The sequence below is a fragment of the Histoplasma capsulatum genome (assembly GCF_000150115.1).
Source record: "Histoplasma capsulatum G186AR genomic scaffold supercont2.8, whole genome shotgun sequence".
Lineage (NCBI taxonomy): Eukaryota > Fungi > Ascomycota > Eurotiomycetes > Onygenales > Ajellomycetaceae > Histoplasma > Histoplasma capsulatum.
In genome coordinates this window covers 1205586-1225465 of record NW_025544808.1, presented here as the reverse complement: position 1 = coordinate 1225465, position 19880 = coordinate 1205586, and the positions used below count along the sequence as shown (strand labels likewise).

Below are 19880 nucleotides of genomic sequence, written 5' to 3'. Positions count from 1 at the left end.
ACACACCCTCATCCCGCCTTCCTAATTTCCCCAAATAAAATCCATATCTACCTGCTTTGTTTCTGTGGTCTGGTTGAGCTCTACTCACCATCTTACTCATCTTCTTGCCCCCAGATATTCGAAGAAAATAAGAACATTCTCAATCGCCAAAATGTCTGCTGCTGAAGTATCGTCCGTCGCCGCCCCAGAGAGCAACCCCGTGGAATCCTCGACGAACGGCACCACCGTTAACACAAACTTTGCAAATGATGCTGCCGGAGATGGCAGCGAGACCCCCAATTCTGCTGGTCCCAGCACCACCCAACCACATTCTGCCTCCCTCTACGTCGGAGAATTAGACCCCTCCGTCACCGAAGCCATGCTTTTCGAGCTCTTCTCCTCCATCGGCCAAGTCGCTTCCATCCGTGTGTGCCGCGATGCTGTCACCAGACGTTCTCTCGGTTATGCTTATGTCAACTACAACAACACTGCTGATGGCGAACGTGCTCTCGAAGACCTCAACTACACCCTCATCAAAGGCAAACCTTGCCGGATTATGTGGTCCCAGCGTGATCCTGCCCTGCGCAAAACCGGCCAGGGCAATGTCTTCATCAAGAACCTGGATACCGCTATCGACAACAAGGCCCTTCACGACACCTTCGCCGCTTTCGGTAACATTCTCAGTTGCAAAGTCGCCCAGGACGAGTTCGGTAATTCTAAGGGCTATGGCTTTGTCCATTACGAAACCGCGGAAGCCGCCACCAACGCCATCAAACACGTCAACGGTATGTTGCTGAACGAGAAGAAGGTATTCGTCGGCCACCATATTGCCAAGAAAGATCGCCAGAGCAAATTCGAGGAGATGAAGGCCAATTTTACCAACGTATACGTGAAGAACTTGGATACTGAGGTCTCCAATGAGGAGTTCCGGGAGCTGTTTGAAAAATACGGCGAAATCACCTCCGCATCTATTAGCCGTGACGGGGAGACTGGAAAGAGCAGAGGGTTCGGTTTCGTCAACTTCGTCAAGCATGAGAGTGCTGCTGCCGCTGTTGAAGAATTAAACGACAAGGAATACAAGGGTCAGAAACTTTACGTCGGCCGCGCACAGAAGAAGCACGAGCGGGAGGAGGAGTTGCGCAAACAGCATGAGGCTGCCCGTGTCGAAAAGGCATCCAAATACCAGGGTGTTAATCTCTACGTCAAGAACTTGACCGATGACATCGATGATGAGAAACTGCGGGACCTCTTCATCAGCTTTGGAAATATTACCTCTGCTCGAGTTATGCGTGACACTGCTGGGGATCCCGGTTCTGAATCTGAGAAGGAAAAAGAGAGCGCCAATAAGGAAAACGTGAAAGATGAGGCTAAGAAGGAGTCTGGTGAGGAGGACTCCGCTGACAAGAGCGACAAAGTTGAGAAATCCGACAGCAAAAATGCTACTGAAAAGAAACTTGGGAAAAGCAAGGGCTTTGGTTTCGTCTGCTTCAGCAATCCTGATGAAGCTTCTAAGGCCGTCACGGAAATGAACCAGCGCATGGTCAATGGCAAACCTCTATACGTCGCACTAGCCCAGCGGAAAGATGTCCGCAAAAGCCAGGTACGTGCTTCAAGTCTATGCTTTTCTCTTGCATACTTTCTATTGTCAACCTGCTAACACGTACCACGTGCAAAGCTTGAGGCAAGCATTCAAGCTCGTAATACTATCCGACAACAGCAGGTTGCTGCTGCTGCAGGAATGTCCCAGCCAGTAAGTTAGGAGAATTTTCATACCACCATCTGTACCAGTTCCTGTGTATTCTGATTGTTCTTAACAGTTCATGCAGCCCGCTGTCTACTACCCACCGGGCCAGCAAGGATTCATCCCCGCCAACGCTGCACAACGCGGTGGTATGGCTTTTGGTCAACAACCTGGGATGGTTATACCTGGCATGCCAGGTGGCCGACCTGGTCAATTCGCCGCAGGGTTCCCGGGACAGCAAGGTGGTCGCGGCATTAACCCCAACCAACAACTCCCACCAAATGCCTTTGGCCTAGGTGCCCAGGGCCTTCCCATTGGTGCGCTCCAAGGTCCTGGTGGGCTGCCAAACGGTCTCAGCTACCCACAAGCTATTGCCCAAGTTCAAGCATCATTCGGACGAGGTGGTGGCGGCCGCGGCCAGGTTCCTGGCATACAGGGTATGCCTCCAAATTTGGCTAATGTACCAGGCATGCGGGCTGGCGGCCAAGGTTTCGCACAAGGCCGTGGCATTCCACCCCAACAAGGCGGTATGGTCCGTTCCGGACAAGCTGGTCGTGGAACCGGACCAGGACAAGCAATGCCCCCCCGTGATGAGTCCGTCGGCGGTCCTACCCTCAATCTCCAGGCTTTGAGTGCAGCGCCACCCGCCCAACAAAAACAAATGCTTGGTGAAGCTATCTACCCTAAGATCCAAGCCCAACAACCAGAGTTGGCTGGCAAGATCACTGGTATGCTTTTGGAAATGGACAATGCAGAACTACTTAGTTTGTAAGTTTCTCCCTCACCGCAACCCGACAATTGCTTCGTTGTTGTCGTTTGATCAGTATTCTAATGCTGTCGCTGCTCTACAATAGGGTCGATGATGACGCTGCACTTCGTGCCAAGGTCGACGAGGCTATAAATGTTTATGATGAATATATGAAGAGCAAGGGTGGTGAAGGTGAAGCTGCGGACGCAGCCAAACAGTCGAAGGAAGCCGGCAAAGACAGCAAGTCAGAAGAGACCAAATCCTAATCTTCAACTCCTGCGGGGCTTTCTGGTTCTGTTTTTTTTTTTTTTTTTTAACGTTTCTTTCCCTTTTTTGATGGTCCGTTTCAATTGGGAGGGACGGGATGGTTAAAGCAGGTGTTAGCGAAACAAAAAGCAGCCCATTCTATGGTTTTTTTTAATGTATTTGTTACACGCTATTTAAAAGAACTCCCCCACGGTCCCCCTGAGTGGTTTGTTTTTGTTTCATTTTTCACCTCTGTTGGAATTTTCCTTTTTACGTGATTTATGAGTAACTTTTCTTTTATTATGTTATGATTTTTTTTTATCTTATTATTATTATTCTTCTTCTTTTACTCCCTTCCAATTTTTTCTTTTTTTTCTTTTATCCCTTCTTTAGATGGTATGGTATGTACGCTCTGTCCTCAATTTGTTGTATTGGTCCTTCTGCTTCTTTTTACATTTCTCAGTGTCCCTTGTAGTGTCTATTTTTTTTTTACGTGCCAATTCCCTCTCCTCCCTCCTCACATACGCTACGACGGCGTGTCATCATCTTCTTATCCTCCCCCAATATCATCTCCGTCCATCCGTCCATCCGCATTTCCTTTAAGGCTGCAGTTCCACCCATCACCTCGTCTTCTTCTATATTGCCGCTTTATAAGAGCAACAAACAACACATGGAGATTCGGGAATGGAGTGGCTTGGAAGTTGCTTGACATTATCCTTTCATATCTTCTTAACTTCGTTCCTCTTCCTTCACAAACCCCCAATTTATTTCCGGGTGCTAATTAACTACGGAAAAGAAGAAAGAAAGAGAGAAGGCGGCAATGAAGAAGGGGAGGTGAGCAATGAGAGATTATAAGAATTGTTCTTTATTTGTTACCAACGCTGTTTATTACTTTCATAAGTTCCTTTCTACACCTGAGATTCGGGAATTGAGTGTATTCCCCGTCTTTGAGAAAGACAAGATGGTCGATTGAGCAGACAGCAAGCAAGTTATTCTTGTTCTTCTCTTTACTTACTTATTTTTGTCTTTTCTTATCTCCAATAGAAGACAGGGAAAAGTTGATGTTGATATATGCCTTATGGGTTCCCCCGTGCTGTAGTCTACCTTGATACGCTTAGTTCCTATCGTGGTGCATGTTGGTTTGTTGTGTACTCTACTACATGCGTATATGTGTACGGTGTCTGATGGCACATTGAATCAGATTCTTTTGTGGTGCGTATGTGTTATATCTATTGCTCCCTCTTTTCTTTCCTGGAAACGCCTTGATGTATGTGTATTGCCGGGAAATTGTGGCAATCCGTCTGTTACTCCGTTAAGCACGGTGCACAAACCTCCATTATCAGGAAGCATCCGTACATAGTAAAATAAACCCTGGAACTGCGGACACAGACGGTTAGGCAATTAACCCAACCAAAGGCATCAAAAAGACTGAAATCGTCCAAGCATCATGTTTCCCCCCATCATGCAAGGCAGTAGTGTTGACAGCACACTTCGCGGAGCATATACCGCCTCCCCAACCATGTACAGTGGTGTCCAATAAGTCAGCGTACTAGAGGCTCGGCGCCGAGATTCAGCACCCTACCCATCTCAACTAGATATTAAATAAAATCTCAACCAGGTATCCAATATAGAATTATATACATGTTTTATATAGCTAAATCAATAAAGAATACCTATATACATTTTCTTCTCTAATACTTGGTTGATCCATCTCTGGCTTTGATAACTGTGGCTAACCTTCAGGGCATGAAGCTGATTAGATGCTGTATCTCAAGTTGTGTAATAGAATCCCATATCATCTGTAATTCTATTCTCATCTCAGCTTCAGAGTGTATTCGATGTTGTATCTTTGATATATGGAACTTCATTATTGCCCATAGATTCTCTATAGGATTTAAATCAGAACTTTGTGCAGGCCATTTCATTCAATCCATCTGCCAATCATCCATCCACTGTTTTAACAGCTTAGAGATATGATATCTAGCTCCATCTTCTGCCCAGAGTGCAATCCCATGTTTTTCAAGAATACAAATATAATGGGGATAGCCATGAAGTAGTATAATCTTGATATACTCCTTAGAATTCATCCAGACATTCAATGGAATAAAAACCAGCTTAGATTTGAAATCCCAGCTTATTGCTCCCCATACACTCACTGAGGTACACTCAGATTTGAAGGTAGAGAGTAGATATCTACTCTCATAACCTTTACCAACTGGACAACAAACATAGCAGCTTGATATATCCAATCCAACCTCAAAGTGAGCTTCATCTGAGAAGCTCACACAAGAGAAATCTTCATCAGTCCAATTTCTGTGTTGAATACCAAAAGCTCTTCAAACTTCCTTGTGTATAGGCTTTAAATAGGGCTTCTTTTGCAGTTTAAAGGCATATCATTCATTCTTTTCAAGATACTGTCTTGCTGTATTTCGGCAAATATAGGAGCCAGATTTTGAGGGTGTGAGAAAGCTGGCTAGAGGGTGGAAGGGATTCTTCTCTACAGAGAGAATAAGATGGCATTGATCACAGGCAGAGAGCTTAGAAGGCCTCCCAGGACATTTTTTAGGACTTCCTTCATCTATTCAATGAGATTCATGATAAACAATAGAGGATATGGTGGAGTGAGGGAGCTCTAAAATTCAAGCTATATCTAGAAATGAATGTTCCCACTTTCAAAGGTTCAAAATAGTATTAATAATAGCTGGAGAGTGTTCTCTCCGCAATGTTTTCGGTTTTGAGGGCATCTTTTGATGTATAGGGGGGATGTTGGATGATGGAGGAATCTTTGAAGAAGAGGGGTAAGAAGAGGGGTTCTCAGCGCCGAGCCGCTAGTACGCTGACTTATTGGACACCACTGTACATGCTTTACGGTCGCGGTAAGCATTTGAACATCACGATATCACGCTCCCTTTCACTCCCTACAAATCTATCAATGCATGCATCAATCCTAGGACAGACCAGAAAAAAACTAACCATGAAAGCGCAGGATGTGTCGCCTCCCTCCTCACGGTGATCGCCAATCTGGGCGCCTCAAAGGCGTTTATCATCACGGGCAAATCTCTCCGCGAGAAAACGCCAGTGATCAGACGCATAGAAGAGATATTGGGTGAAACGCATCATGCCGGCACGTATAGTGGGGTGCGAGAGCATGCGTGCGTTTTTTTGTTTTTTCTCTCCTGCTTTTTCCATTGCCCTTCTCCTGCTCTCCGCTATCTTCCAAGATCCAGGAACTTAACCTCTCTATTGTTCATATATACATAAAGAATCGGCACAGGAGATAAACAGCAACACTTAATTACTAACAACAAATATTCCCAGAATAGCCCCATAGCAGACATCGAAGCCGCTGTCGCTGCCGTTAAGAGCTCTGGTGCTGACGTGCTGCTCTCCGTCGGCGGCGGGTCGCCCATCGATGCTGCTAAAGCTGTTGCATATCGTTTGCACAAAGCAAGGGGTAATCAGGGACAGGGCAGGGAGGAAGCGAAATGGATACCCAGCATTGCAGTGCCGACCACACTAAGCGTGGCAGAGACCACGAAGAATGCGGGGTTTACCAATGCAGATGGGAGTAAGGTGGCGGTTGCAGACGGGGAGTTAGTACCGAAGGGTATAGTTAAATGTCTTTTCGTATTGAGGACTTCTATGTTCATGTCCTTTTGGGTGGGAGGAAGAGTTGGGAGGGAATTCCCCCTTCAGGAATCGTAACGCTGAGAGGCATCACAAATATAGCGGTGCTCTACGACGGGGACATCGCACTCCATACACCCCTACGACTATGGCTAAGTAGCGCCGCACGTTCACCCCCCTTCCATCTCCCCGGTTCTTCCAACATTATGTGCTAACCCATCTCACAGATCCGCGCTCTCGACCATGCCCTCGAACTCCTCTACAACCCTTCCGCCCCTGAAGTCCCAACGAAACGCCTAGCCCTCTCCGCCCTCACTGACCTCTTCACCCTCCTCCCTCAGTGCCTCACCACTCCCCAAGATGCAGACATCCGCCAGCGTCTTTTCCTCGGCAGCTACGCGGCCCTCTTTCCCTTCCAGTTCTCTGGCGCTCTGGGCATTAGCCATGCGATTGGCCATGCTATTGGGTCGACCTATGGCATTCCACATGGGGTCACGTCGTGTATTAGTTTGGGGAAGGTGATTAGGTTTATGGCGGAAAAGGCGAGGGAGGGTGCTGGTGGTGAGGGGCGGGGAATTGGGGAGGCCGGGGAGGCGGCGCAGATTGCGAGGGCGGTTGCCTATATTCCTGGGTTGAGAGGGACTGGAGATGTAGCGGGGGATGCGCTTTTGGTGGCGGAGGCAGTGGAGCGGTTGGTTTTGAAGCTGGGATTGGTGACTGGGTTGGTTGACGTATGGATTTCTTTCCCCCCCTCCTTTTCTTTTTACGTTCCATCAACATTTTCCTCTGGATACGATTTGTGAATGCTGTGGTTGCGAGAGAGGGCAGTTTAAGCTGACTCCTGTTTCGGATATATAGTATAATATCGGACCTGGCGAGGAGGAGGCTATTGCAGTTCGTGCGTTACAAGATCCGGCACATCCTGATTTGAAGAGTGGTAGGTGGCGGAGATGTCTTCTTATGTGGCGAGCTGAATGAATTATCTGTCACAATGGCGCTTGCAGTTACTGAGCTAGTTCGAACAATGTACTCATCCCAATTCCCCCCCTCCGATGCTACTACACGCCTATAGGTATAGCACTCGTGTAGATTGGATCCGGGAATATGATTGCAGAGTGTCGCATGGTGTGCATATTCTGTCGTTGAAATTTGGCTGAATGAATGAACGGAAGAACTTGCGTTTGGGAATATAGTCAAGGCTCCATGCACAACTTCTACTTTCGACTGAGTCATTCTATGCGCAATTCAAATAGGGTATCTAAATGTATATCTCCGTCTGTAATATGTCGTCCCACCGCCGAAACCAACAAGTCAAACTCTCTCCCATACCCTCCAACCCCTATCCTCAAACATATTTTCACCCACCCGACCTACCCATATAGCAACTCCTCAACCATCTCCCCAATCGCCAGCGCACTCGTCAGCCCAGGACTCTCAATCCCCAATAAATTCACAAACCCCTCAAAACATTCCTCCTCCCTAATCACAAAATCCCTAAACGCGCCCCTATCCTCACCCTCCTTCACAGCCAACTTCGGCCTAACCCCACAATAATCCAACCCAATCGCCTCTGGCCGCACACCAGGCAAATACTCCTGAATTTCCCTTACAGCATCCTCGAGCCTCCCCAGGCGCGGCACCAGATCCTCTGGTCCATCAACCCACTCCACATCCGGACCGAAACGTACTTGGCCCGTCATATCTAGCGTGAGATGCGTGCCCAATCCGCCCAGCCCTGGCTTGGGAGCCGGGTAAAGCAGGGTGCGCGGCTTGGGGCTGGATGCGGAGTAGGAGAAATATGTCCCCTTTGCGTATGCTGGCCGGACGTGGCGGTCAGATGGCAGGAGCATATTCGAAATAGCGCAGGCGTTGTGGCCAGCGGCATTGATAAGCGCCTCCGCCGTAATCACAGCTTCATCCTCATCCCCCTCTCCTTCCCCTCCCCTCGCACTGTCTCTTGCCTCTCTCCCCGTCCCAGCAGAGCGCGTATAGATCCTATACCCCCCGCCCACCCCCACCTTCTCGATCCGACTCACAGCCGTCCAAAGCGCAACGTCACCGCCGGCCCCCTCAAACTCAGCGTGCAAACACGCCATCAGCGCATGGCTATCCACAATCCCTGTGCTGGGACTCTCCAACACCCCCGCCCGCGCCCTTACATCCGGCTCTCGCCGGGCTATCTCCCCCCTGGCCAAAAACCGCGTAGGCACCCCCAGGCGCGCCGCATGCTCGTGCATGCGCTGTAGGCGGTCCAACTGCTCCGCATCCTGCGCCAGGATCCATTTCCCGGTGCGGCGGTGGGGGATGTTGTGGGCGGGGGAGGCGCAGAGATCGTAGAGGAGGTGTTTGCCGCGGATGCAGAGTCGGGTCTTCAGCGAGGAGGGTGGGTAGTAGAGGCCTGCGTGGATGACTTCGGAGTTGCGGCTGGTTGTTTCTGTGCCGAGGGCAGGGTGGCGTTCGAGCAGGATGGTGGTGGTGTTTGGGCGGGTGAGGGAGAGGTGGCGGGCGATGGAGAGGCCGACGATGCCGCCGCCGATTATCTGGTTTTGTGGATGTTTGGGTTAGATGGGCTGGGGGTGGGCATGGGGAAGGGGTGTGTGTTGTTGATGTGGATTATAATGGATATTCAGGAGGGTATGGGGAGACCTGTACCTTGTACTTACCGCGTGTGTAAAATCGACATTGGTATTTGTGCTTGTCGAAAATAGCCTTTCCTGCCTCCTTTGATTTCTGCGGATATATCTGATTGTTGTCGACCGTATCCGTGCCGGTGGGCAAGAAAGCATTGAGGTTAGACGGAACCGACAAAGCGTGGTTGTCGCTGCCAAAGACCAGGGATAAAGAGATGGGGCAAATAAAAACGAATCAAATCGAACTCCAGATACTCGCTGAAACCTCCTTCTTTTGCAGAGAAGCGAGAAGGTGGAGGGGAATTTCTGTCACTCGACGAGATGTGCATTGATAATTGATACTCGATGCCCGAAGAAGAGCCGAGAAATTCGGCAATGCGCCCAGCCCAATTGGGTTTAGTTTTCGGCATCGGCAGTTTCTCCAGTTTCACACACTTGAGAGACCTTCAATCCTTCAATTGAAGGCAGAGAAGCAAGGGGCGAAAGAACAAGCTTAATCAATGATCTATTATGTATCTGTAGCCATCTATATCTATGTCCTATTCCTTCTGGAGCTAATTCTGCAGTGGGCCTAGCATACCGCAGAACGATTCAAGAACAAAACGTCGGAGATAAAATAAAAGAAGCAACCTTTAGATATACAGTAAAGCAGAATATCAATGAATCAGGGGACAAGGTACATAGGTAAAAATGGCACCCAGTCCCATATTCAGCATGGGATATACAACACGGGGAAAGGATGGTTAGGGAAGAAAAAAAATCCAAAATCAACAACGCCATTGAAATATCCTAGTCGTGCTTTCCAGACTCGAAAACTACATAATCAGATCTTCTATCACCTCCCGTCCCGGTCACCGTCTTCCCGCCGAATTCTTGATCAACTGAGTGTAATGCTGTTTTCAAAAGCCGTTAGCAATATAACGGATACAATTCATTATCAACCCCCCAAGAAAATGAACAAGAAACGTGAAACTCACCTCCTTCACCTCCTCCGCCAACCTCCCCCGCGTATCGCTAATAATCGTCCCAATCAACGAATAATTACTCCACAAAAACCTCTCCCGGCCCCTCGCATCAGAGCCATTTGCTGCCTTCGCCAACTTCACCAACAACGCATCAAACTCTACCCGTAACCGCGCTAGGGAATTCGAGACAGGTTCGTCGTCTCCTGCCTCACTGCTCAGCGCTAGTATGCCCTGAAGGAACTGGCCGAAGCGCTGGGTGAGGAAATGCGGGGCTGATGATGATGAGAAAGCGGGGGAAGATGTATTTGGGTTGGTGGTTTCTGAGAGGGAGAGAATAGCGCCGATGTTGCCAGTAGTATTTCCGGCGATGCGTTGGATTGATTCGGTGTGCAGATCCATTACCATCTGGAAACGGGGCCAGAGAAGCATGTTAATTCCATTGATATAGTTGTCTGCGACGGGGACTTTGCGTCGTTGCAGCTCAAAGGCGAAATGCTGGTTTAGGCGGACGCATAGTAAGATGCCTAGACAATCGGTCGACGAGTCAATTAGGTGTTTTGTGAGGTTATGGCCGAGGGCGAAGACGGGTTCGAACATCTCGATTACGCGCCGGGAGCTGGTGCGTAGGGATTGCGTCTTTGTGACGAACATTTCCGCTACGAAGGAATATTCGGCAGAAATGTTGTCGATTAGGGCTAGGTTGAAGTTTCGGAAGGGAACTTCTAGGCCGTGGATTGACGGTTGGGTTTTGGGGTTGACTTTTGCATTTGGGTTTGTAGTGGTTGCATGGCTGGCGTTTTCCTCCGCTAGGTAAGAAGGGAGAGCGGTTTGGGAGGACTTTAAAATATCCATGCGCCGGCCGAGAGCGAACGGGTCGTACGTTTGGTTTCGGCCGCTGGGGAATATATTTGCTGCGGGAAAAATTTTAGTTTCACGCTACGTATATCTTCAAAATAAAACGATCGAGGAGGTGTTACATACATGCTTTTTGGGCGCTCGGATCACCACCCAGTAAATCATTGCGCTCCGCATGATGTACTTTAAGTTTCTCCAACGCTTGATGGTAGCGGGTGAAGTTGGATAGGTAATACCATCTCATTGTGTTGATATAGGCTTGGATAATTTCTTCTGTGAGAGCGGAGTGGTTTCTAGAGAGGAAGCCGTATAGATCTTTATATTTTATCAAGGATTGCTGCTGGATAATCTGTGCGTTGATGTTGGGTGATCGAATGGCTTTTATCTGCGCGACTAGATAGTCTCGGATTCTTTCGATGGCCTTTAACGAAATCACGTTAGATAGTGCATCCTTATTTGGAATATTGAAATAAGGATCACCTTCGCTTTCAGATCAGATAATAATGGCTTAATATCCTCGACGGCCCTGACATTACTGGTAGTAGACGTGTTTGCTTCGATATTGGCCGATCTGGTCTCGACTTCATTTAGAGCTTTCACCCATTCTTGGTTGATGGGTCCCTCCGATATCAGATGCACAACTTTCGGTGATATGCTGACATCTTCGACGGCTGGCCCCAGTAACCGCTCTAGGTTGCGTCTGTTCTCGAGTTGGGAATTCAGCTGGGCTGATCGAGATTGTAGCGATTCAATTTCCGCAGAGACTGCTCCAAGGTCCGTCCGGAATCTGGACAGGTAGGATTCGACTGATTTCAAAACGTCGTCGCAACCCTAAACAGAAGACGTATTAAAAATATGCACAGACCTTATTTTTATTATTTTGGTTTTCTCATTCTTTTAAGAAAATCGAGGGAGGCTGGACCTACGTTAATTGCACTGTGCAGGTCCTGAAACCTATCCCTTTCCCTTTCATCTGCACAATGTATTAATTAGTCAACGAATCACTACATGTCAACCAATGCTTCGAGGGCATACACTGCTCTATAGTCTGAACATCAACACGTCGTTTCAATTTCCCTTCCTCACTCTCCTCCTTTTGCTGGGCGAATTCTTCCAGACTCAACTCCCCGAAATCGATATCCTCAACTAGGCATTCCGGCTTGTCAGTAGCCTCGACAGTTCCTGTCGCATGCACGATGGTTGGCGTGTCTAAATCAGCCCCTGTCCCGGGACGTTTCCCAATGATGCCATACAGCACTTCGAGTGGGTCTACAGCGGTAGAGCCCGTAGGACGCTGGTCCGGCTTCGAGCCGTTCTGTCGATGGAAGGAGGAACCGCTTGCCTGGCGCAGGGTATTAGGGAGAGAAGTCGAGGACGCATTAGGAGTAGTCGTCAGGGAGACGGAAAGGGAGGAGGAGCGAGGGCTGAAGGCCGGGCGACTTTGCTGGGTAGCAGCGCCGAGGTGCTGCTGGTGCTGGGGACGGCGGGCGGGAGAGTAACCACGAGGGCCGGGAGTAGAGGCACCAGAGGCGGAGGAGGGATGGGCCGAGAAACGATCCAGCCACATGATGGGCTAGGCGGGGACAGCGGCCGGAGACAGCTGCGGCTGCAGCCGCATAGCATTTAGTAGTCACCGCCTAGCTCGCGAGCATATCTAACGAGGATAATGATGTCAGGAGAACATGTGGATGGACGTACTTAGATATGCACTTGAGGATGTCCCAAAGCGGTAAGCATGAGGCTCTGTGGAAGATATGTCCGTGCAGCGACAGAGACCACAAGCGCGCATGGCTTGGCACGTGCGACCAGCCCCGAAGCGGCCTAGCGCGCATTCCCCTCCGCCCCTCCACTTACATAAGCAGCAGCCCACTTTCCACTTTCCAGTTTGCACTTTTCTTGGTGACTGCGGCCGTCAGACAACCTCGTCTTCGCTTCTCTCCTTCTGCTCATCTTTGCTTCCCGCTTCACGGCTCTCGTCTGCCAGCTCTCTGTTCTCCTGCTTGTCGGCCTTCTTCTCCTCTGTAATCCACTCCCATTACCATTCCCATCTCATCCACCATGGCCGATGATGCGCAGGTATGGTCTCCTCCCCGCCTCTTGTCAACCTGAATTTTATTTTTTTTTCCCTCCCTTATTTACTTACCACTCCTCCCCCGCATCTTCAAAATGCTCATAAAAAAGGCCCTGGCAAATCATTCTTTTGCAATTACAAACCAACACATCTTCACTTGTCTTTACTTTTGAGAAATCAATTGATAGAATCCATTATTCGTTTGAATCGTTGTTCAAAATACCACAATCGCTCAATGAACAATAAACAGCGTAATAACATCTATACTAACCACCACCAACCCCGTCTCAACAGCATGAACACACCTTTGAGAGCGCCGACGCTGGCGCCTCAGCCACCTACCCGATGCAGTGCTCTGCCCTGAGGAAGAACGGCTTCGTTGTCATCAAGAACCGCCCTTGCAAGATCGTCGAGATGTCCACCTCCAAGACAGGCAAGCACGGCCACGCAAAAGTCCACCTGGTCGCCATCGATATCTTCACCTCCAAGAAGCTCGAAGATCTTTGCCCTTCCACCCACAACATGGAAGTTCCCAATGTGTCTCGCAAGGAATATCAATTGGTATGATATATACCCATATCTCTGTACTTGCAAATATGCACGTATGCGTCGGGGGAAGCGTGTATGCTAATTATATAATTATGTATAGCTGGACATCACCGACGATGGCTTCCTGTCCCTCATGTCCGATGACGGCTCTCTCAAGGACGACGTCAAATTGCCTGAAGGTGATATTGGTGAGAAGATCGTGAAGCTCTTCCGCACCGAGGAGAAGGACACCAGTATGTTTATTTACTTCCCCTCGCCTCCCCCGCTTTTGCCCTTTGATAAAACTAATAATGAATGAATACTACAGACGTCGTTGTCTTGACTGCCATGGGCGAGGAGGTTGCCATGGATGCCAAGGAAGCTCCCCGCTCTTAAGTCTAACTTCTATGCAAAGTAGTTTAGTCTTGAAATGTGTTTATGCTCCGTTTCTTTCCCCCTCTCTTCCTTTGACGTGCTGATGTGTTTGTCTATTTTACTTAACTCCTTAGTGCAAAGGCGTGTTTGAGATTTGAAACCCAGTCGCCGTTCCCCACCAACCCCTAACCCTGCCGAATTTCTTTTTTGTCCTTTTTTTTTCATTATGTCCTGGGGGGAAATATGCGAACGACCATGGGAAGCGGGAAAAGGAAGGAAGGATATAAAAGGAAAATAGCAAAAATATATAGCAGAGAGAAAAAACTGACTGAGACCTTTTCCTTATGCTTCATTGAGCAAAGGGAAAAGGGAAAAAATATCTTACATCTTTCAGTTTTCATCCGTTTTCATCATTCCCTCATTTCCCCTTCCGCCCCCCGCCCCCCGGGCTACCTCCTTTTTCGTTTTCTTTTCCAGGACAGAAATGCCAATTTAAAATAAAAGATGGGACCGTGATGAAGGGTTGGATTAGTGTTTTGTTTTCCCTTTCTTTTTGATTCATCATTTAATCCTTCCTTTGACCTTCTGATGAAAAACTTCAATGGGTAAAGGAGGAAAAGAAGAAGCCGAGGAGAGGAGAGGAAGGAGAAAAAAGTAAAAAGAAAGCCTGCATAAAAATAAATAATACAAAAAAGATATCTATAGCTATAGCTATTTTCTAGAAACGTTTGTGCTGCTTACTTGTTTTAAGTTTATTTTCTCATGTCAAACAAAGGTTGCATGTGCAGGGAGTAGTGTGTGCCGATGGACATACGTCAATACTGAAATCGCAGTTGAATTAATGAACGGAGTATTTTTCTGCTTAAGTTATTCAATGTGTCATGTTTAGTTTCCTTTCAATTTCAATCCTCCTTGCTACTTTTTCCTCCATGATTGAAGTTTGGCATCTGTCGTTTTATATTTTCTCACAGTTCCAGTTCAAAGTTCAAAGTTTTTTGGTGGCAGAACCCATTCATATTTCCCACGGCGTAAGCTCACCACGCTCAATACCAACCACATGAGCCCCCCCAGTGTTGTGAATGGATTGGGCGTTTGAAACGAAACAACCTCCATATCCCTCAAAATCGAAATCTCAAGTCAAGTGAGAGCCTCACAACACGAAAGTTATTTATTTGCAAGGTCCGACCAGTTAGAGATATCCAAAAATAGGGCGATGGGTAAAGTACATAAGTAACCCACGGGAATGCAAGAATCCGTCACCCGCGGCGTCTGTGGCCAAGATGGCTGTCTCGAGACGCGGTATATCCTGGAAAATGGTCTGTGGTTTTGTCGGGCTGGTGGGCATCAACAGGAGGTATGTTTTTATCGAACGGTGTTGTTTATCCGGATTCTATATCAGGGTGTAGATATGTGTGGATGCGGACATGTTGAGATAAGAGGAGGAGTTTTTGAAAGGCGGAGAGGAGAATGAGGAATGAATTGAAGTGAAAGGGAGCATGGAGACGACCAGCTAATACATGGGTGTGTGTAGGGCCGCCAAGTGATCGTTGACGATGACGATTTCGGTATGCAGGGCAAAGTCATCCGGCAGAAGAAGGTGAAGACGGAGAGAATGTCAAAGAGTTAGTCTTCATTTCTTTGATATGCATCCATACATCCTTCCTTCCTCCTCGCCTTTTTTTTTCCGTCTCTGTCACATTTCGCGCTAGAACATGTCACATATAAAATACCTACATGCCTTGAGTGGAACGAAGCAAATTGATTTACCCGGCGTGACTGTGGCTACTATTTTGATTCCTTGGTATATCTAACATGGAACAACGGCAATGGCGTTCTTATCATCCACCAGCATACCATGGAACCCAGGCCTACCAGCTCTTCCTCGAAGCATACCAGCTCCTCCTTTGGAAACAATGCCATGCGCTCGTGCATAGTAAAGGGATGCCACCGGAGCTTGAGGTATGCATATATACATATCTGTTTTCGTATAAAGAACTTACAGTTAAGTCTATATATTTCGTGTGCAGGCCCTCGTCAAAGATCTCTGGACCCTCCGCTTGCCGCAGCTGTACAGCCGCAGCGGAGACGGACTTGCGGATGCGTCTGAAGATGATGGTGATGCGGGTCTACCGCAAGTGTTTAGTTCGCAGATGGGGCCATCGTCTGTTGCTGTTACTACTGGCGCAAGTAACAGCGATGTAGATGCAGATCCGGATGTGACGATGACGCTGCTGCAACGGAAGACGAGGAAGCGGAGAATGCATACCATCGTAGACGGCTTATGGAGTCTCCGAAGCTAATCGATTCGCTAGCGCTGTGTTATCTAGGTTTGATGCTGTTGAGGGTGCCGATTGGGGTTGGAGCATTAGAGAGGTGTGTTTGCTATAATTTTTTGTTTTCATATTTTCAAGTCGGAGTTTATGTGGGATGCATGCATCTATATTAACGGAAGTACATGTGTGCGGGAAATGCAGTTGGATACTGAAAGATGAGATCCCCCTAATCAGGGCTATACGGCTTATACCGCAGGATATGAAGGATCGATTGCCTCCCGCATATCACTATGCGTTGGATACGAAAGTATGATTAATATATATGTATTATCCCCTATTCACCTAAGGATATAACGCGCGCTGATAACATGTAACCATGTGTTATACAGAACGCCCCTACAGGCAACCAACTCCACCGCTCCATCTCAGACCTAGCAACTTTCTACCGTAAAGAATTCGGCGTTCAAATTCCACCGCTCAATGCACCACCCATGCTGTTTACCTATATAAAACAGCTCTCATTGCCTCGTAAAGGCCCATATTTTCCCATTCCTACTTCCCTCAAATGAAATGTAATAAGTACTAAAGCAAGCTCCACAGTCGAACCTTTCCCCGCCATCCTTAACCGCTTACAACACCTGGCAAGATTTGACTTCACGTTTTCTTCATTTCCTGCCGCGGCCAGCTCTGTTTCCATCAACAGTACTACCAAAAGAAAACATGGAATGAGGAAGAAGCGAAAGAAATTTCAATACATTAACCTCCCCGAAGTCCAGCTTATATCTCTACTTATCATTACTGTGAAGCTCTTTTATCCCTTCGACGATAGTCTAGGCGAAGGCGAGGGCGAAGTCAATGGCAAGGGCGAAGGTGCACCAAGAGTGGAGGCGAATGTGAAGCGGTATCCGTACTCATGGCGTGATCCCGCAGCGCAGGTCATGGATTGGAAGGCGTGGATGGGGTTTCAGAGAGATTTTAGTGATGGAGTTGAACACACGGTGGGGAACGGGAAGAAGGGGCCTAAGATGAAGGTGAAAGGAAGGGAGATTGGGGTGCGAGCTGGTGATGTTTTTAACATGGATGGGAGGCAAATTGATGAGTATTTGGATTGGTATGAGCGCATGTGGGGTGGAAGAGCCAGTAGGTCTTTTACCTTATGTTTTTCCTGATGTTCCTTTATCTTTGATTTTCTGATTCCTTTTGCATGGAAACAAGGGGCATATATATATGCATTATTATCTCGCTAACGTGATAAAAATAATTCAAGCTGCGAACCCATTCGCAGACATGTTTCCAACTTCCCGAGAATCAGATACTAATCAACATGACGACGTCAATGAAACCCACAACCAGGAACAGCAGCAGCATCCACAGCAAAACGAGCCCGAGGAGGCCTTGCTCACGACAAAACTCCACAGCGCTCTCGGTGAGCTGCGCATTCGCCGTGCAATCGGCCCTGCAAATCCCGCGACTCCTGAGCAACGAGAAACCCAATCACACCCCGCTGGCGCCACCACTACCGTTACAGTCGTCGATATTCCCCGCCCAGGAAACCTCTATAAGCGCTACCGCTATGAAGATCAGCTTAATGAGCGGGCCAGAGCTTTTTATGAGGCGGCTGCAAGGGTCATTGGGGTATCACTAAGGGCGGTGGTTACTGGAGTGTACCAAACAGAGAGGCGGATAAAGGTGGGTATGGCTAGTGCGAGTGTTTCGGGGCAGGACAATGAAGGATGGGATGATGAAGAGGAAGGAGAGGGGGTTGGATACATGGACGGAGATGAAGACATGGAGGAAGCAGAGATAGAGTCGTCACAATTATGAATAATCATGTTCTCTGACGGCTATTCTCGTTGTTATGCCACCATGGTCTGTTCTATTCCCACTGGAGATGAAACCTCACGCGAGATATCATTTACTTTTAAAACAAAACTATATTATTTAAAACAATAAAGCACTCTCCAAGGAAAACACTTTATTAAGCCATCTAATTCACCTAAAGTCATTCATACCTATTAAGATAGAAGTCAGATGAAGAGATGTCAATTCCCAGTTGTAGTATCGTCTGCTCTGATTAGGGCAACATGTAGATTGACCAAAATTGGCAACATTAGGGCTTAGGGTACGACCTTGTCACGACCCCCACGCGCTAAGCGAAAGAATCTACAAATTGGTCTTGAGCCATCCAAGGTGCCAGAGAGAGGCGAGAACGAACAAACCTATCCAGCGAACTGACGAGTATCAGCAACCAGTAAGTTTGTGTCACTATTATCTGTTTATGCCGGTTTCCAATGTGAATGCGCCAAAATCTAACATGTGCATTTTTTCCTCATAAACAGTGCAGATGTAAGCCCCTCATCGAGCCCCAGCCCAAAACACACTGGGAGAACAAACCATGTTCCAAACACCACCTGATCACTACCCAAGAAAGAAGAGCAAACCAAATCGAATGGGAAGGCAATATGCTAATCGAGATGTAATTTTTGAAAAACATTAGCTTCGTCAAGACCCTGACGGGCAAGACCATCACCCTCGAGGTCGAGTCCAGCGACACCATCGACAATGTCAAGAGCAAAATCCAGGACAAGGAGGGAATTCCACCCGACCAGCAGCGATTGATCTTTGCGGGCAAGCAGCTTGAGGATGGCCGGACGCTTAGTGATTATAACATTCAGAAGGTAGGGTTTCTTTGATCCTTCCTGTGGTAGTTTGGGAGGAGGTTGTCTTGAAGCGATTGAACTCTGGTGGCAAAATGAGTATTGAAGGTGGATTGTCGGAGAGGAACGCATGAAATGAATTCTCTCGGTTTTAATGCTTTCGGTTGAGGAGTTGGGAATGTTCTTCTGAATGTCGATGGTGGGCTGAGGGTTCGAATCGCAAATATGAAATTGGGTCCGGCGTTGGAACACGAGAGGATAACGACTTGCATCTATGAAATTTTGGTTAAAATGGAAATGGCTTTACTAACTCCGCGCTCAACCTAGGAATCTACCCTCCACCTAGTCCTTCGCCTGCGTGGTGGTATCATCGAGCCCTCGCTCAAAGCCCTCGCCAGCAAGTATAACTGCGACAAGATGATCTGCCGGAAGTGCTATGTAAGTTTCTCTTTGGGCCTGTCCCTCTCTCTCTCACACAGTCTCATTTTCCGTTTCCTCTCACTTTCTATCGGCCGGAAAAACCAGATACCCTCCACGTTGTGAGAAATTATATCACTAGAAGAAGCAACTGACTGTAATTTGCCCACAGGCCCGTCTTCCACCCCGTGCCACCAACTGCCGAAAGAAGAAATGCGGTCACACCAACCAACTGCGACCAAAGAAGAAGCTCAAGTAGATTTAGTTATAATTGTTTTCAATATTATCGGTTGTCTGGTTTCGCTATTACGATTGTCCTTTCTTCCTTCCATTTTTTCCCCATTTCCTCTTCATTTTCCTCATTTGACGGGGTGTGTAGGTGGTGGGGATTGGTTAAGTCATGGATGTGTTTGGTTTTGAAGGTCGATTTGACCCACTAACCTGCATGTTACGTGTAACGTGGATCTTTGCGGCGTTCTATTTCCCACTGGGGATAAAGGTGGATTTTAAATAAAAAAGAAACAATAAAGTATCAAACTTAGTCCTTATAAGGAAAGCCCTGAAGAATCTACAGCAACCTTCAGAAGTTCGATTTTCTCCCTTTCTCTTCTGCCCCGAATGGTTAAAAAGCCTTATCTCGCCCACGTGGATAAACGAAAGAGGAGTCTATCTCAGTCGCGGCGTTAAGGGTCAGGCAGATGCCATACCCGAATCAAGTTCTTACTTCAGAAATGGAATATCTTGTGTGGGTTTCCCAGGAAATAGACG

General features: G+C 47.8%; 7 protein-coding genes across 7 annotated transcripts; 5 read left to right on the top strand and 2 right to left on the bottom strand.

Moving 5' to 3' along the window:
* Window positions 1-151: 151 nt before the first annotated feature.
* On the top strand, window positions 152-2734 carry HCBG_06205 (polyadenylate-binding protein; the record flags this gene model as incomplete). Its single annotated transcript, XM_045433254.1, has 4 exons — window positions 152-1579; window positions 1655-1729; window positions 1797-2488; window positions 2575-2734. 4 exons carry the CDS (start codon window positions 152-154, stop codon window positions 2732-2734), a joined length of 2355 nt encoding a protein of 784 aa, XP_045286422.1.
* Window positions 2735-5487: 2753 nt separating this feature from the next.
* HCBG_06204 (alcohol dehydrogenase) lies at window positions 5488-7430 on the top strand (the record flags this gene model as incomplete). Its single annotated transcript, XM_045433253.1, has 6 exons — window positions 5488-5590; window positions 5701-5852; window positions 6033-6311; window positions 6569-7072; window positions 7200-7278; window positions 7414-7430. The coding sequence occupies 6 exons, from the start codon at window positions 5488-5490 to the stop codon at window positions 7428-7430; spliced, it is 1134 nt and encodes a 377-aa protein (XP_045286421.1).
* A 281-nt stretch (window positions 7431-7711) lies between these two features.
* On the bottom strand, window positions 7712-9127 carry HCBG_06203 (NAD dehydrogenase; the record flags this gene model as incomplete). The annotated part of the gene is made up of 2 exons (XM_045433252.1): window positions 7712-8881; window positions 9005-9127. 2 exons carry the CDS (start codon window positions 9125-9127, stop codon window positions 7712-7714), a joined length of 1293 nt encoding a protein of 430 aa, XP_045286420.1.
* Window positions 9128-9457: 330 nt separating this feature from the next.
* On the bottom strand, window positions 9458-12358 carry HCBG_06202 (Vps52/Sac2 family protein; the record flags this gene model as incomplete). The annotated part of the gene is made up of 6 exons (XM_045433251.1): window positions 9458-9864; window positions 9949-10847; window positions 10918-11212; window positions 11272-11622; window positions 11718-11764; window positions 11827-12358. 6 exons carry the CDS (start codon window positions 12356-12358, stop codon window positions 9823-9825), a joined length of 2166 nt encoding a protein of 721 aa, XP_045286419.1.
* A 393-nt stretch (window positions 12359-12751) lies between these two features.
* HCBG_06201 (eukaryotic translation initiation factor 5A-2) lies at window positions 12752-14518 on the top strand (the record flags this gene model as incomplete). The annotated part of the gene is made up of 4 exons (XM_045433250.1): window positions 12752-12867; window positions 13157-13423; window positions 13512-13644; window positions 13719-14518. The coding sequence occupies 4 exons, from the start codon at window positions 12850-12852 to the stop codon at window positions 13784-13786; spliced, it is 486 nt and encodes a 161-aa protein (XP_045286418.1).
* A 490-nt stretch (window positions 14519-15008) lies between these two features.
* On the top strand, window positions 15009-16065 carry HCBG_06200 (uncharacterized protein; the record flags this gene model as incomplete). The annotated part of the gene is made up of 4 exons (XM_045433249.1): window positions 15009-15119; window positions 15297-15387; window positions 15615-15724; window positions 15793-16065. The coding sequence occupies 4 exons, from the start codon at window positions 15009-15011 to the stop codon at window positions 16063-16065; spliced, it is 585 nt and encodes a 194-aa protein (XP_045286417.1).
* A 232-nt stretch (window positions 16066-16297) lies between these two features.
* On the top strand, window positions 16298-19663 carry HCBG_06199 (polyubiquitin; the record flags this gene model as incomplete). The annotated part of the gene is made up of 8 exons (XM_045433248.1): window positions 16298-16345; window positions 16428-16566; window positions 16639-17178; window positions 17306-17731; window positions 18220-18289; window positions 18536-18716; window positions 19023-19133; window positions 19285-19663. 8 exons carry the CDS (start codon window positions 16298-16300, stop codon window positions 19369-19371), a joined length of 1602 nt encoding a protein of 533 aa, XP_045286416.1.
* Window positions 19664-19880: the final 217 nt, after the last annotated feature.